The sequence below is a fragment of the Dicentrarchus labrax genome, unplaced genomic scaffold, assembly GCF_905237075.1.
Source record: "Dicentrarchus labrax unplaced genomic scaffold, dlabrax2021, whole genome shotgun sequence".
Taxonomy (NCBI): Eukaryota; Metazoa; Chordata; class Actinopteri; family Moronidae; genus Dicentrarchus; species Dicentrarchus labrax.
In genome coordinates, this window is record NW_026136701.1 from 19,153,125 (window position 1) to 19,169,786 (window position 16,662).

A 16,662-nucleotide genomic window follows, 5' to 3' on the forward strand; every position below is an offset into this window, starting at 1 on the left:
GTGTCCCTCTCATATCTCTCATTTATTTGTGATTGCTGTTACATTATGAGGTCTTGCATCTCTTTGAACGCACCGCTGCACATGTAGGCTTTCTCCATTCCCCAGATGTAGGATCCACACAAGTCACATGACTGCATAATGTTCACCTGGTACGTGCTGAACAGGTGATCCAGAGGACTGTAAGGCTATAACGTGAGAGAGAAGACGTACAGACAATGCATTAGGATGATTAATGTGGCTGTATAATGGAAAAAGTTCACAGTGCCAGTAAAGATATTCAGCGTACACATTTGTCTTTTTTCCTCCTCTTCTTCGCTGTCTTGGTGGTCTGAGAAAAAACAGAAGTGAGAGATGAGTGTGTGATGTGATAGTTTATCCTCATCAAATATTTTACAGACTGATTACAATTAAAACTTACCTTGGCTGGCTCAGACTCTACTCGTTTTATCTCGCCCCTAATAAAGCCGTCCAGCACAGACTGGAACAGGTTGACCACCAGCGAGACTTCTGCCTTCTTTTTGGACCCAGCTAGTGTGTTCACTTTGTTTTGGTAGCCCTTCATCAGATCTTTGTAGCCAATCTGGGGCTTCTGTTATATGAAAAGTAAAGTTAGTGACAACTTTCTAACATGTATAAAAATGCTCCTACATTAATGTGCTAGTAAAAGACTGTTCCCTTTACTTTCTTTCCCACTCGATTAAACTTTATGTTGTACAGAGGAAGCTTAACTGACCTGGACAGAGTACATGCCTTTGATGGTCTCTCTGAACTGCATGGTGGCTGTGAGGAAGATGCTCTCTGTTTGTGACAGCTCTATTATTCTACTTCGCAGCTCATTCACCTGAAGACAAAGACGACGCAGAACACAGGATTTTTTTAATTGGATAGGGAGAGAGGGGGTTATTACATGCAATAAAAGTTCCCCGGATTATTTTAAAATATGTACAGTATTTATTGTCCATTTTGTATAGCTTGCTTGAGGTTGTTTCCAAAATGCTAAAAGAAATTGGAAAATAATAAAACAATTTCTATCTTGGAGAAAACACACAACTATTCAACTATGAAACAAGAATGAAACAAGATAAAGCTTGTAAATGATGTATTACAAAATATCTATATAAACAGTTAGATCAAAAGTGAAAATGGTTGAATAATATAATAAATTATCAAACTCAACTCATGAAATGTTTTACTGGAATTACCTTTTATTTTGTGAAATGATTTATATATTTCAAAATGTAATTTTCAAAAATCTATGTACAGTATGTGCAGAGTTAAAAACTGTAATAACTGAGCTATTAGTATGTAACAACACTACAGTACAAACATATGAGAGCCATAAATTCCCCTCCTATCTCACCTGATTGCCGAGGAATTCGTCCAGGTTTCGCAGCTCTTTGGGGTCAGTGATCTCACGGTCCAGAGACGCGTCCCACTGCGTCACCCGCGTGGCGCGACTGATTCGAATGGTCGGGTTTCGACTGACTCTCCCGCTGTCCTGGTTTGGCCTGTGGTAGGGATGTGGGCTGTAGCTGGGCAGGGTGACTGAGTCAGACAAGGGAGAAGTGGCGTTAGGTTTAAACACTATCTACCATATCTACTGGTGATATTGGTGATGGTACTTTAAATAAAAATCAGATTTAAAATAATGTTTCTATATGAGTCTCTTCAAACCCCCAGAATAATATAGGCATGCTATGCAGACCCCTTAGATGGCAGTGAATACAGGAAGTGTGTAAACCAGTGATTTATGATAGTAAACTGTGACCTCCACTTGTAAACAAACATTCATTTACAATCATTCCACTTTTTCCCTCACAGTACTTACAATCTGCTGCCCATCTAAAGTATGTGTAAATTCAAAATACCTGCATTGTAGAAATAAGTACATTAAAGTTGTCGTTATGGGGAATAAGTCTTTTGGTTACCGGCCAGTGATGTAGAGTCAGTGTTCGGGGAATATTTAGGTGCCCGCTTTTTCAGGAATTTACTGAGAAACCAAATCCTGTAGAAAAGAGTCTGTATCAGTAACATCAAATACATTAAGTATTGTTAAAAACAGCAAACCTAGGTCCTGAAAAAGCAAAAAACTTGAGCAATTTCCTTTGAACTGAGTGAAGGGTTTTACCTCTCAGGGGATGTGAGTTGTGATTGGTTAGACCCCTGTTGTCCTGAGTTCTCATGGTTGTTCCTGGCTGGAAGACTGAACCTCGATCCATCAGGTTCTGCTGGTATCTGCAACAGTATAAAAACATGAACGTGCTCTATATTTATTTAAGTATAAAACTTGTGCACAAGCTAGGTACACAGAGTTAGTCCTCCTTACCCACCACGTCCCCCTGCAGCAGCTGCACCACAGCTCCCACCACCAAACCAGACCACAGACAGTATACGTGGTATATTATCAGCGCAATAGTACATTTTTACTCATCATGCAAAACCACACTATCACCTGCCACCAACTGAGCTTTGACCTTTTTTGCTTTAGTTAGTTTGAACAAAGTTAGTTCATATATTATTAACATTGTGGCAGTGTGTAATGAACACTTATTATTTACACACAAGTGAGATTTAATCGACAAATCTGCAGATTCTGAATCTTATTCCCATTATTATATGTTCATTATTAGATGTGATTAACACTAATTGTATAACTATATAATATAGTTAGGGTTAAATAATGTATAATGAATTTGTAACATTGTATTTAGTATTTTTGTTCAATAAAATATAATCTAAATGAACGAAAATGAGGCCAATAAGCTAAAATAACAATCCTTGTCTTAATTTCAAAGTGACAAAAAACACAAGAAATTCATGATATTCTGTAGTGAGTCTGAACTATACCTGTTGCCTTAAGACTACTTTGGTTGAAAAGACAAAAAAGATCAGAAATGAGCTTTGGAAAAGTGGCTTTGACATTTCTTTTTTAGCTCATTTTTTGTTGTCCTGGGTTTGCGGGGCAGCAATAAGAAGTCCCAGAGCAATGCAACCGTCAGTAGATCTGGGGCATACACATGCAAGGCTTGCATGCAGATGGCAGCCACGGTCGGTCAAAAGGTCTCTTTGGTCAGTACCTTGACCTGGGATTTGTGGGCCCGGACATCCACGCTACTGGCTGAGCTCTTCAGGCTAGGCATATGGGGGCTGATGGGAGGCAGCGGAAAGCTCCAGTACTCGCTCTCCTTGGAGCCCCCAAAGTTAATCATCAAACCGCTGCGGGCGTAGGCTAAACGCCGCTTGCGTTTGGGCAGCTTGCGGAAACGTACCCTGACCTAATTGGGCCAGGAAAGGTGATGAGGCACAGACTGGGAGACCTTCTTTGATTCATGTGTAAGGGGCCTCCATTCACGTGTTTGTCAGGTTACAACACACATACTGTCGCTACAGTACTACAAAAAGCTATTGGCAACATTTATTGTTGTACACGACACGAACAACAACCATATGAGAGGCAATGAATGGATTGAATGACAGTGTTTTGGATTATCTAATAACAAAGTTTACCTCATTGGTAGAGGGTGAGCTATCAGAGCCTGATGAGCTGATCCTGGACAGTTCGTCAACAGACATGGACTTTTTGAACCTGTGTTGTAGAAGCAAAGGAGCAGAACTGTGGATGACTGCGGCAGTAAAATAAAACTCACTTGCAATTACTGGTAACAGCACTGACATCCATATTTTCAGAAATTATTGCTGTATTAGATAGAAAAATAGAGAGTTTAGGATGCTTACTGAAAGTCATCTTTCTTATTGTCTATTCGTCGCCGCAATTCTGGACTTGAATCATCGCTCTGTCTTTCCCTCCACCTCTCTGCCTTCTCCTTGATGCCCCCCACATGTTTGTAGCGCTGAAGCGGGCTGCTCTTCGAGTTGCTGGTTGAGTCATTATCACTGCCAACTTTTGGGTCCAGTGGGAGGGAGAGGGGTCTGTTGAGAGGGGGAGGGGATCCTCTGCCCTCTAGTTTCTCCCTGCTCCTGGACCTCGGTTGGTCCTGCTGTTTCCTGCTGGGGCTGAGCTCCACTTTGCTCTGCCTCTTTAACTCTTTTTTTGACAAGCTGTTATGTAAAAACGATGAAATCAGACCGACATGACAGCAACTGTATCCATAATACAAGTGGTGATGGTTTACTCGGTTTTAATTCTTATCACACACATACTGCTATTGATATGTACATTGGTAACAAGAAATGTCTGTGCTATATAATAATTGGCCACCAGAGAGCACTGTCAATAAATATGTCAATAGTAAAATGTATGCAGTGCAGTGCTCATCTTATCTAAAATTTAAGGGATCCTTCATCAAAAATGTATGTTAACGTTATGCGTTTGTTTTATTGGCTCATAATATTGTCTTTGAATAATATTCTACCTGCACACAGGCCCCTGAAGACAACATTCACTGCTAGATAGACACGCCTAATGCAAAATATGCTATTGAGAGTGTGGAATAGGTAGGTGCTGTATTTTAGTAGGGTGGTGCACTTGAACTTTGCACATTAGCCCAGTACACATACCATTTTATGTTAACAAAATAGACCCTATATTTAATTTGGAATTTAATTTCCAGGTGGCTCTGGGAACCTGCTATAATACAGGGTATGAGTTAGCTTCTATTCTAAAATCATGTTGCCTTTTTACATCCTTTAAAAACAAGTTAAACTCTACTAAAGTGACATTGTATTCCTACAGTGAAAGGGCACTATAGGTTTAGTGGTATGTGTACCTGTCCCGTCCAGGCCGGGTTTTGGATGTCTTCTCGTCATCCTCTTTCTCATTCTGTGGCCTCTTCAGGGAACTCCTCCAGGCTGTCTGGATCACTGTAGCAGCTCGGTTTTGGTTCTCATAAAACTCACGCCAGCTCCTCTGAAAAACATCAGAAATCCTCTGTCAACTTCAGTTTGTTGTCATGTTCTTTATTTCTTCTTTGGAATATTTAATTTCTTATTTTTGCTGCGATACTTAGGAGGCACAGCACAGACTGACTTTCTACAACATTCTTGGAAATCTGTGATGAGATGAATGTTTTTATTGTCTGGCAGTGTCCATGAGGAGGTTTTTACTCCATGTTATAGTATTTTATATTATAAATGGTACCTGTATAATCATGGTGGCATCTCTCTTCTGCTGGAAGTGCAACCTTATCAGACAGGTGCGGAACCAGCGCTGCAGGATGATGATGTGACGCATCACTTCTTTGTTAAGAGTGTCTTGGAGCAGTTGCCTCTGCTTCTCCTTGAGAAACACCTGAGTAGTTGAAAGAGAGATATACAAATGATGATGTGTAATCTGCAGTATATTTCAGTACATGCATTACTGGTTATGTGACTTTTTGTAGAGCATGAAATCTGCAATGACCTTTTAGTAAGTGACAGAGTTCTGTGATTTACGACATGTTCTCCAAAAAGTGAAAATAAAGCAGTTTCCAGGACTTTTCTTGATAATTTAGGACAGCACTTGCTCACAAACAGTCATATAATGTACTTGTAGGCTTAGAATTGATTTTAACTCCAAGTTTAAGTCTGATTTGTTAATGAACAAATTGCAGGTATGATACAGAATATTTACCTGTGTTTTTCCTATTTGATAGGTGGTCTTATCCAGCTTCATCCTATCAAACAGTTCCGTTATGTACTCCGGCGTTCCTGTAGCTCCTTTAGGAAGCAACGTACGGAACTTCTCAACGAATTCCTGTAAGTGCAGATCAACTTTCTTCTCATTGACAGGTACAGAAAGGGAATATTTATATACACACACATTATCAAATGATTTCTGTGTTAGGAAATTACTGAAATGTATATGTAAATTGCTGAATCACTGATAAATCATCTATTCAATAACTCCAAAGGGTCTCTGCAACCTTTATGACGTTTGACTCCAGAGGAGGTTCAGACTGATGAGCTGTGTTAATCAGAAGACCTCACTTTTTTCAAATACATTTGTTGTGAAAACTGGTTCCCAAGCTGAATCTGTGTGTAGAGTTTTGGTTCCTAGCACTAGTACTTTTAATAAAATAAATTCATATAACTGTTGACCGGAGAGTTTTTCTTTAATCATCAATTACCCACCTTAAATGTGTATTTGGCACTGTAGCCAGACTTCTGAATATGAACCATCTGCAGGAGGCCTGTGTGCTTGAGCTGTTGTAGCACAAGTTCATCATCAAAGTGCAGCTCCCTCTGTAGAAACAGAACATTTCCTGAAGTGACGTGTACTGTGTTACACACTCAAACATGTAGGACTACATTTACTCAGGATGATGGTACAGATTCACAGATGATGTTACCTTTTCAGCGTTGGAGCGAACGCAGAAGATAAAGAGAGGCTTGGCTTTTTCAATCGTCTCCATCAGCTTCCTGAGTGAGGCCTGTGAGATACATACGCTCAGTGAGTGATGTTTGGTGCTGAATCATTATGATATCAGATTAAAAACAGGCAGTTAACAAGTTAGAGAGCATGCACTGGTGGTTGGCAATATTGTCCAAAAATTACAGTTTGTAACGTGGATACCAGAGAGTACAGCTTTACCTCAATACATGTTGTCTAATTTTTGTTAAATAGCTCAATTTCTTAAGCAAACATGTCAAAACTCGGATACCTGAGTCTGAAACCTACTTATGTACTACAGTGAGTACACATTCCATTATAAATATCTTAAAAAAAATTATTGGTAAAGGTTTCATTTGAAAATGCCACTATTGGAAAAAATATCATGCCTTACGTTTATCTAAGTAAGAAGCTGATAACTTTTACTTTCACTTTCATATAATGGATATCTCATTTTAAAACGAATCCAAACTTTCCCTTCCACATGTATCTCATGATTTAAGTTGGACTTTGGTTAGTTTTATTTGACAAGCATAAAATGCACATAACAGTGCTTTTAAGAGGGTTATCACACACATTTACAAGCTGTCAAGGACTAAACATACAGTAAGATTTAAAAATGTTATATCCATTTAATAACACAAAATGTGTGCAAGGTCCCTTATTGTGAGGGAGTATTTCTTTATAGTCTGCTTAAAATGCCTCTTTGCTTCAGTGAGTTTCAGAGATCCTGGAAGTTTATTCCATTCAATTGCCACCGTGTATAAAAAGGTATTTTTGCACTGAACACTTGAATTTAAAAAGTAAAAAATCTGTTAAGCTGCATCTTGATGGCTGTGATAATCTCTGTTTACACTTTATAAGACACAGCAATATATAAGAGTAAACAAAAGGTACAGAGAGGACAAACCTGAAACTGAGAGCTGATTGTAGGGGGCTTTGTCTTCCGATGAGGATGGAAGATGAATTTGCTGGTTCGGTCATGCGCGGTGAGACCGACAGTATGCTGGAGTGAGTGCAGATCCATGAGGTTCTGTTTAATAAAGCAGAAATAAGTCTGTGAGCTTTCGGACTCCTAAAACAAAAGCCCTTTGGATGGACACATGGATGAATGGAGAGAGATACATAGGTTAACAGAATGGATGTGCATTCACTTTTAAGATGTACAAACACCTATGTAGAAACAGAGGCACTGTGCTAAATCAATACTGCACCCATTACTAACACTTCACCTTTGGAATGAGCTGCTTCTGTCGACCGCTTCTACTTTTCCTGCAGAAAATACAGACAAAATGAGGCTCCATTTAACATACAGCTCTACAAATACAATGTGAGATGGCGAAGCATGACAGATGATGTTATGTTTAAACTAAAACCATATGGCCCACTTACTTTCTCTGTTCATAACTGACAAAGATGTCCTCAAATACGTCAAGGGGCAGTTCATCAGAGCGATCAAAGGAGAAATCCAGAGTCAGGCTGGTGCTGTAAACGTCAGAGTCTTACTTTAACTTCATCAGCAAAGAATACATTTTTAATGTGAATTTGCTTTTTGAGAAGCATGTTTACAGGTGTTCATGTTGTTCACTCTTGGTCACCATTTTGTCTTTGAAAGATGTACACAAACAATATTATTCATGTTTCAGGAAACACTTTATGTCTGTCAACTATGGGTTCTATGAAATCTCTAGTTATCACTGGCATCTAGACAGCATCAACATACCTGTGCCTCTTTTTTATAAAGGCCTTGCTTTATAAAGTGTCGAGATATCTAACATCCTTAGTTGAGTTCCTCATTCCTCATACTGAACTGGGGAAGACTGGTTTCCACTACCATATATATATCTCACTACTGGAATGAGCTCCAACACAGCTTGATGTTTAAACACTCCTCTTACAGCTTTACAAGCTTAAATTTCTTTATTTTGTGATTGTTCTAATTAGTTAGTGTGATGTTTTTGTGAATTGTTGTGATTAAGTTTATATGTTATGTGTTCAGAGGTCTCTCTTAACTACCTAACTACCTCACTAACTGATGAAGAATCAATAAATGAACAATGAATGCATAAATGTAAAAGAAATAATAAATGGTACATTAATACAGAATTTATGTAATAATACCTGGACAGTTGTTAATGCTATGAAACAGAAAATGTCTACCTGATTCATTGGTCAGTTTGAATATATTTGGTTGTATCACAATGAAAATCAAGTAGAAGTGGACTGACATAAGAGAGATATGTCGACTATGTACCAGTATAGTAAATTTACCTGGACAGTCTGTTCACAGCACTGCTGCTCATTCTCATGTCTTTGAGGGACTTGCGGGGGCCTTTTCTGCCAGCAACTGTGGTGACATACAATCATTAGAACATTTCTGGATGCAGCTAAAAATGCAGTTTGATTAGTAACCAAAGCTAAAGATACCTACTCAATTCTGCCCGGTGGCGTCCCATGTTCTTGAATACTGTGAGAATGCGAATAGTGGCTCGGAGGACTCCCCATCTGAACAGTGCTTCTGGGCTGGAAGCAACCAAATGATGCAGGAACGACCGTCCACTGCTCCGTAGAAGTGACACGACTTCAGGACGCATGTGCTCTGTGTTTTTCTGCCGGAAATCCTGAAGAGCAAAGGAAAAGAATTATGATTAACATGCTGCTTACTTTTATTCTTTCTGTAGCCATACAGGAGAGAAATCTGTTGCGCTACAGATCTTTGTTACATTTATTCACCACTTTAAACTTCACAGTGCAACACTAGTCTTCTTGTGGAGGGAGCAGCATTAATCATTCACTTTGCTCACAGAGATTTTCAAGGATTTTCCCTCACTATAGCTACTGCTACTGCAGAGCCTCACTACGTTGTAGTAGTCGAGCTCAATGGTGGAAAGTACAAACATGATCGACTTTATAGAATAAAGACGTTTGCAGTGTGGGAAATATACTCCACCTTAATGTGATATTTGACCCTCCCAGCAAAGTGTTGAATGACAAAAGTAAGCTCTGTTTTTGAAGAGGACACAAAGAATGGGTTTTCCTGATGCTGCTCCTTCAACTTGTCCAACAGGGTTTCATCTGTGGCCTGAGGGAGGCTGAAGAGAAGGACAGAATATCAATATCAACACATGTAGTAATGTAATATCTGGGAAAGAAACAAGACCGACTTTTTTAGCTGAAAAAACTTTTAAGGACAATATTAATTTGTTTGTTATAATATATATATATATATTATGTTATAGTTTTGTTCGATATACATTTATATTTGATAATGCTGTAGTTTTGCTTTAAGGTCCAGTGTGTAGGATTTAATGGCATCTAGCAGTATAATTGCAGATTACAACTCCCTTGCTTTACCCTCCTCTTCCAAGTGCAAAGGAGAAACTACTTTGGTGTGAAAAATGCCCGATCTAGTGGCAATGTTTGATTTGTCTGGTTTGGGCTACTGTAGAAACAAAAGGCGACATGCATATGTAGATAAAAATGGCTCATTCAAGGGTAACAAAACACAACAATTTTTTTATTTAATAATTTTAATTTAATAATAACATAGTTATGCATATTATATTATATTTCTTCCATTAAATCCTCCTAAATGTTACACACTGGACCTTTAAGGAAACCTAGGACAGACTCTTTAATTTAAGCTCAGCTAGATTTCTTGTGAGTGATGATTATTTATTGTTCAAGAAAGGAATTATTCCTCTCTTTTCACATCTTGATTTCCATACAGTACAGTATATATTTCCACATATACCATTGCATGTTTAATGTGAGAAATGACAGCAGGAAAAACAAAGTTCACCTACTTGCTCTCCTTATCCAGCAGGTCAAGGAGCCCAGTTGAATTCTCCCTGATCAGCTGAATGCAGCCACTGTTGTCAGTGTAGCTGATGTTTTGCCAGTTGATGCCTTCTGACACATAAACTTCCTGGAATACATTTTATTGACAAATATATAATCAGGTTACTCAGGTGAATAAATGTAAATCAATTTGTCTCAGTGGCACCGATGAAGAGATGTACGAGTGCAAGCTAAAATAGTAACCATAGTGCCTGCAAGTTATAGGATTACTTAAAGCCAAGAAACACTAAAGTATATCTGTCTGTAAGGCATGAATTTTGACTTTTAAATTTGATTTAAATTCTAGATATTTTAAGACTTTTTGAGAGGAACTGAAAAAAGTGCCGGCCATGTCGAGTCCAAATAAAGAATGAACACAAACCGCCTCTGAGTGTCTAAATGAAAAACACCTACTTGCTCAAGTTTAAAGATATGCTGGTTGATGTAATACTGCAGTTTCTCATTTGTGTAGTTGATGCACAGCTGCTCAAAGCTGTTTGTCTCGAGGTTCTCGAATCCAAACATATCCAGGACACCAATGGTCAAACACTAAAAAAAAAGAAAACCAAACAACAACAACAAACAGGACAATTCATAACGAACATACAACAGGCAGCAAACAGGATTATGTAATTAATTGGCTATTTTAAGGCTGCAGATTTACTGCTGAACCTACAGTGTATTTTTGATGAATAATGGAACTTTAATACGACTTCAGATACATGTCTTAACAGACAGTTAACTGTTACCATACATTTCAGTGCTTCAGAAATGCATTTAAAAACTAGTGGTGGAAAAATTTGATAATTTGTTAAATTTAAATATAATTTAAGTTTTACATTTAAATTCACTTTTAAGTCAAAATCATTTTGACTTAAAAGTACACTTAAAAGTTAACTTACAATTTAGGCCTCCTGCGGTCAATATAGCAGTTTTTTGCACTTAGTGTTAATAGTGCATCATGTGACTTACAGAGACTGACTCCTCCATGTCTTTTCTATTGAGCATTGCATGGTTGATGTGAAGGAGGATCCAGTCAAACAGAGCACTGTATAAAGACTTGGCCATGGAGTCCCGCACTGTGGGGGCCTAAACGTGCAGAAACATCAAACAAAGCAAATTACAACTTCAACGGAAATTAAAATACAGTGGTAATAACTTTAAATTTAATGCAAACCAAAATACCAGACACAACTGAGTGTTACGTAGGATGAATATTAAATTTAAAACTCAGTACCTCTTGTAGCGTGTATTGTGAATCCACGCTAGCGTTGGCAGTCACTACTCTTCTCTTGGTCAAAGTCTTCACCAGTAGCTCTTTTTTTACCTAGAAATAAACAGACAGTTCACAGTGATGCATTATTAGTCCACCATAAAATCACTCCTGACTACTGTATTTAACAAACAGAACGGGTTGAAACATGTTCGCTCTTAAACAATACAGAGAGCTATTTTAGGTGTAGCAATGACGTATTTAATCTCTGCTCACTGAGTGAAGGTAATGTGACTTTATCGGAAGTACACAGTTTTGTTGAACTGGAACTCAACAGGAGATTCTAGATAATAAATCAAGATGATTTTTTAGCAGTGTGTATAAGTGTATCACCGGTTAGCTAACATAATCCGCTGTTGCACTTTAGGTACGTACTTTGAGCAGGTTAGACAGTGTGGACAAAACTTCAGCAGGTCCGACCTCCAGGACTTCAGTGTCCTCTGACAGTGTGTACGTCACATTGCCCAGGTGCAGGATGGCAGACAGGATGGAGAATATGCTGCATAGTAGAAATACACACACACACACACACACACACACACACACACACACACACACACACACACACACACAAATGGCATACATAAACATAAACAGATGGCATACGTGTGTTTTTTTTTAGGTGGAATTCAATTAACAAGCTATAATGGAGGTGATAACAGGTGATGTAACAACTGACTGCAATGTTTTTTCACTGTGTGTTCATCTGCTACAGGAATGAAGTAGATTGGGGCAGACACAGGAAACCATCAACCCCAATTATTTCCGTCTGAAATGCATAGACTGAATTTTTACTTGCTGTGTATCTTTAGTTGCACTGTTGAGTATATTTAGTGAAAGACAACAATGTCAATTTCAACAACAAATCTGACTAACATACTTCAAACCAGGCTTCAGTTTAGCAGTTTATCATCTATTCTGACTGATAACTCACTGTCATACATACTGAATACTGCACATTTGTATCTTTTCTTATCTCTATTAACTCTCTTTTTCGGTTTCTTTCAACCTTATGAGCAGTTCGCCAGTTAGTGCATTTGTAACTGACAACAGTATCTGGTAGGCTAAACACTGCTGTGTAAACATATCAGTGTTGCCTTCTACAAAGCACATCTAGTACTGTAGAAGGAAACAGTACTATCTGTTTTTCTACATTCATGTAACTCATCAGCTACAGAAACATGCAGTACAAGAGTTACTGAGTTAGTTCAACCAACTGTAAATGTAATAAAAAATATGCCTTAACACACTATTTGTATTATTTCATGCACTTTACTCCGTGCACAACTGATTCTCCCCTGGATCTCTGTGACTGCATTAGAGGCGTTTGCTAAGGAATGTTTGAACACCTTTATTAAAGATGCAACATTACCATACATTGCTCTGTAGACTTTAACAGTTACTGTGTCTTTAGTGTGGTTATTCAACAGGGAACCAGGTTAGAAACTATGCTGCTGTCGCTTTTATGTCCACGCTTTGTCCCGAGGCTCATCGTCATGCTTGCTGCATAGTTTCTCCTGCTTGACTTGACAAGCTCTGACCTGTTACTGACACCAGTATAGAAAGCAGAAACTCTTCGATAGCGTTCAGTAGAATTACAAATTGCTTTGTCTACATACGTTGTTTTTAGATTGGCACAGCTAACCGAGAGCTGTGCAGCGTCACTTTAAACACTGTAAACACTGTCTGAAAACAGTGAAATGTCACTGGCCCATGTCCAGCAAATATTTCTGTAATTCCTGGTTTTCTTTCCCCCTCTCAGAAGACCAAGTGCTCTACTATTATAACATACATTCCTGAGACACTCTTGGCACTTTTATGTCCTTGAAGTCATATTTCACATTGTTTTTTCCTTCTGTTGACTATCCATAAAAGGTAGATACAGGTACACTGGTTAGTTTGAGACCCTGCAGCATTCTGGTTGTGTTACATACTGTTTCTTGGTGGAAGCCAGGAAGCCAACCATCTCCATAGCTTGATGGAGCCTCTTGTACTCCTGCTCAAGTTTCTCCTCATCTAAGCTGAGGTCTTCCTGCGGAACAATAACATATGGAGAGAAAGAGGGGGTAAATATTAAGGACAGCCACAGAGGCGTGTGCATGGATACAGATAACACTGTTGATCTAAACACATAGTCAATAATGTAGAAACAAGATAAACTGAACCCTCTCTGAAAAATGAAACACAACTCTTGTGTTTGTTGTGTTCATTTTTTATGTAATTTCAGTTGTCTTCTATCAATAAAACACTTTTATTGTGCAATAAAAAAAAAGAAAAGCAATAACAACAAAAACATGGAGTAGTTAGTTATGAGATTTAGTTGAGACTGCAGCTGGAATGTATCATAAAAAAAAAATCAAGAGCTACTAAAAACTGGATTTTGAATCAGAAACTGATGGGTGAAATTGGGTGACAGCAGCAGTTGTTAGCCAAGTTAAAGTGCAGTTTTACAGTTATATGAGAGTGTGTTTATTCCCAACAGAGGGGAAACTTTGACACGCTATAATTTACTGTTGAGAAGTTTCTAGATATTGTGGGTCTGTTTCTATAAAACATCTACCACCGGTTTTCCCCATTTGATAACAGTAAAAGACACACTCTCTTTTCTCTGTGAGTGCTGCTGTAAATGTGCAGATCAAAGGTACCTGCTTGAGGTAGAGATAATCTTGAGGCTTTAATAGATGAAACTCCTCCTGCTCGTCTTTGGACGCACCCATCAGCAGATAGTAGAACACGTGGTAGTTCCTGCAGGTCACAGAGGTCACAGAGGGCCAATACAGTCAATCAGGGCTGTTTACTCAACATTTCACTGCACACAGCACTGTAAAAGGTGGTTAGGTTAATTCTCATCCAAAGTGAGTGAGTGTTGTCTGCTTATACTAGTACAAACTTTGTACCTGAACTTTGTCATACAAAGTTTGTATCCGTGAAGTATTAATTTCCATGCCCAGACAGATAACCCTAAACCTTTTGTGGGGTTTTGTTATTACTTTATCAGACAGGACAGCTGAAGATAGACAGCAAAGGGCCACAGGTTGCATTCGAACCCATGGCCCCTGGTCGATGCATGATCAGGTGAGCTACCAGGGCGCCCTTACAATGCCCAGAGTTTGACAATAAAATGTGAATTAAGAAAGTTTCTGTGAGGATTTAAAATGTCTTCATTATACCTCTCACTCTTATCTCTGGACACCAGGCGGGACTTTTCTAGGAGGTACTTCTCAATAACTGCCCTGCAAGAAACACACAAGCACAGAATGTCAACAGAACCTTTGAAGCGTTGGCGGGGTTGCCAACATTGTTCAAGGATGACATAGGAAGAAAAATTAGCTGTTAAATGAAACAAACATATCAACCAAGATAAACTGTTTTGATGCCTTACCCTCTGATGACACCACTCTCCAGATAGTTGAGCTGGATGAACTTCCCAAAGCGACTGGAGTTGTTATTCTCTGCAGTCCTGGCATTGCCAAAGGCCTGTTTAAAGCATAAGGTACATACATTTTCACTAAAATAAACAGACAAATTTGTGGGCACGTTTCTCACAGACACTGGCACCCAGACCCAAACACTTTAAATGTTTGCAGAGCAGATACCAAATAAATCAGTTTTACTTGTTGATGCATGGGACTGTTTCCATCAGCAACCTTATTTTCATTGAAGAGCAAGTTGGTCGAACGCTGAACTAGGGCTACAACTAATAGTTATTTTCTTTATCAGTTAATCTGTCTGGGTTCATTAATCAATATTTGGTCTATAAAATGTCAGCAAATGGTGAAAAATGTTCATCACAACTCCCCAGAGCCCGAGGTATTAAATTCAAACTGCTTGTTTGGTCTGAGCAGCAGGCTAAAAAGAGAAAGAAACCAGAGTATTAACATTTAAGAAGCTGGAACCTGAGAATTTTAGACCTTTTTTCAACAACATCTGTGAATGAATCAACATTAAGACAAATTAGACAATAATTGAAAACCATATTAGTATCTACTGCCTGACTGATGGGTTAGGGTTAGCTTTGCTCTTCTGAAATATAAATTGATTTTTGATGTTGTAATCTGCAATGCATTCTCAGTGTTTTCATCAATAATGCAGTTAAAACCTGGAGACTCACATCCGTTATGCACATAGTTGAGTGGCCACAGGCACTGAAAATAAAAGCACCATCAGGCAGCCTTTTGTTAAGTTTGTTAATAAAGCTTCTGAATAAACTGAGTGGAGTTTTACTCTCATTTAAAAACACAGTTTCTTCTTTAGTGGCTGATGTTTTCTGCTCTGCTTATGCAAGTGCTCTTTTTATCTGTGTACCTTACATTATTACATTTCAATAAAAGATTTATTTCTCTTCTACACGGCCAACAGAGCAGAGCAAGAAAACTGCTACTGTTGCCCTAAATATTGCGATTGGGTAAACAATAAATTAATCAGTTGGTGAGACCAACCATAGAAAACTGACAGCTATCTTAACAACTGATTTATTTATTATTCTAAATAATTCATCAAGTAAAAAACGGCCACCGTTAGCTGGTTCCTGCAACTCAAAAATGTCCTTATCTGTTTCATATCATTATATATTAAATACTTTAATTTTTCAACTGTTGTTCAGACAAATTAATTTAAATAATGAGCCTAAACAACAGAGAAATAAACAGACAAAGGTAATCATTAGTTGGAAACCTAAATAATCTCACAGTTGCATGGATTGTTATTCTGTGACTGGAGACAGTAACTATGGTTCACTATCAATAACACAAAAGACTCCACCCAGGCAAAGTCAGTAGGTATAATGACGCTCATTAGCTGCAGCTGACTCTGGATCAGCTCCTACTTCCCAGGCTTGAACCTTTGGCACAGGGAAAGAAAAATCCAAACTGATCCTATGTCAGCGTTTTATAAAAAGGTATGTTCCCCCTCATTCCAGTGTGAGCTATGCTGAGGGGTCCTGTCTGAACAGGCCAGAGCAATGCCTACGCAGACAGCGAGCATGCTGTACTGATCACACGCAGGCAGGTAAGGCTCTGATTTGCTGGAATGTTCCTCTCCAGTGCACCTATGTAAATACAGTAGGCGAAACACACACGGTTTTCGTTTACAGCCAGATGGATCAAACTTTTATAGATAAGCTGAATGCAACGTGAAAAGAATGAAAGGCACGTGGAGAGAAGAGTGAATATGGTATGTGGAACAGGGAGAGAAACAGGTGTTTGCGAATGTCCCAGTTTTG

At 38.6% G+C, this 16,662-nt stretch overlaps 1 protein-coding gene across 5 annotated transcripts in view; it reads right to left on the bottom strand.

Annotated features, from left to right (window-relative positions):
* myo9b (myosin IXb) overlaps positions 1-16,662 on the bottom strand; it is a 28,028-nt gene that overhangs the window by 4,660 nt on the left and 6,706 nt on the right. For 4 of the 5 annotated variants that reach the window (XM_051398699.1, XM_051398710.1, XM_051398688.1 and 1 more), the window contains 30 exons: positions 14,824-14,918; positions 14,612-14,674; positions 14,087-14,186; positions 13,376-13,473; positions 11,817-11,940; positions 11,406-11,495; positions 11,141-11,257; positions 10,583-10,717; positions 10,135-10,256; positions 9,279-9,420; positions 8,760-8,949; positions 8,600-8,675; positions 7,721-7,813; positions 7,561-7,600; positions 7,239-7,361; positions 6,288-6,368; positions 6,070-6,180; positions 5,570-5,692; positions 5,099-5,248; positions 4,728-4,867; positions 3,736-4,059; positions 3,508-3,586; positions 3,078-3,275; positions 2,129-2,235; positions 1,929-2,005; positions 1,361-1,545; positions 734-841; positions 419-589; positions 287-328; positions 74-185 (listed from right to left, as the gene is read on the bottom strand). In XM_051398699.1, the coding sequence (XP_051254659.1) occupies positions 74-185; positions 287-328; positions 419-589; positions 734-841; positions 1,361-1,545; positions 1,929-2,005; positions 2,129-2,235; positions 3,078-3,275; positions 3,508-3,586; positions 3,736-4,059; positions 4,728-4,867; positions 5,099-5,248; positions 5,570-5,692; positions 6,070-6,180; positions 6,288-6,368; positions 7,239-7,361; positions 7,561-7,600; positions 7,721-7,813; positions 8,600-8,675; positions 8,760-8,949; positions 9,279-9,420; positions 10,135-10,256; positions 10,583-10,717; positions 11,141-11,257; positions 11,406-11,495; positions 11,817-11,940; positions 13,376-13,473; positions 14,087-14,186; positions 14,612-14,674; positions 14,824-14,918 (3,616 nt within the window). The remainder of the gene's footprint in view (positions 1-73; positions 186-286; positions 329-418; positions 590-733; positions 842-1,360; positions 1,546-1,928; positions 2,006-2,128; positions 2,236-3,077; positions 3,276-3,507; positions 3,587-3,735; positions 4,060-4,727; positions 4,868-5,098; positions 5,249-5,569; positions 5,693-6,069; positions 6,181-6,287; positions 6,369-7,238; positions 7,362-7,560; positions 7,601-7,720; positions 7,814-8,599; positions 8,676-8,759; positions 8,950-9,278; positions 9,421-10,134; positions 10,257-10,582; positions 10,718-11,140; positions 11,258-11,405; positions 11,496-11,816; positions 11,941-13,375; positions 13,474-14,086; positions 14,187-14,611; positions 14,675-14,823; positions 14,919-16,662) is intronic. The other variant, XM_051398719.1, reaches the window with a different exon arrangement.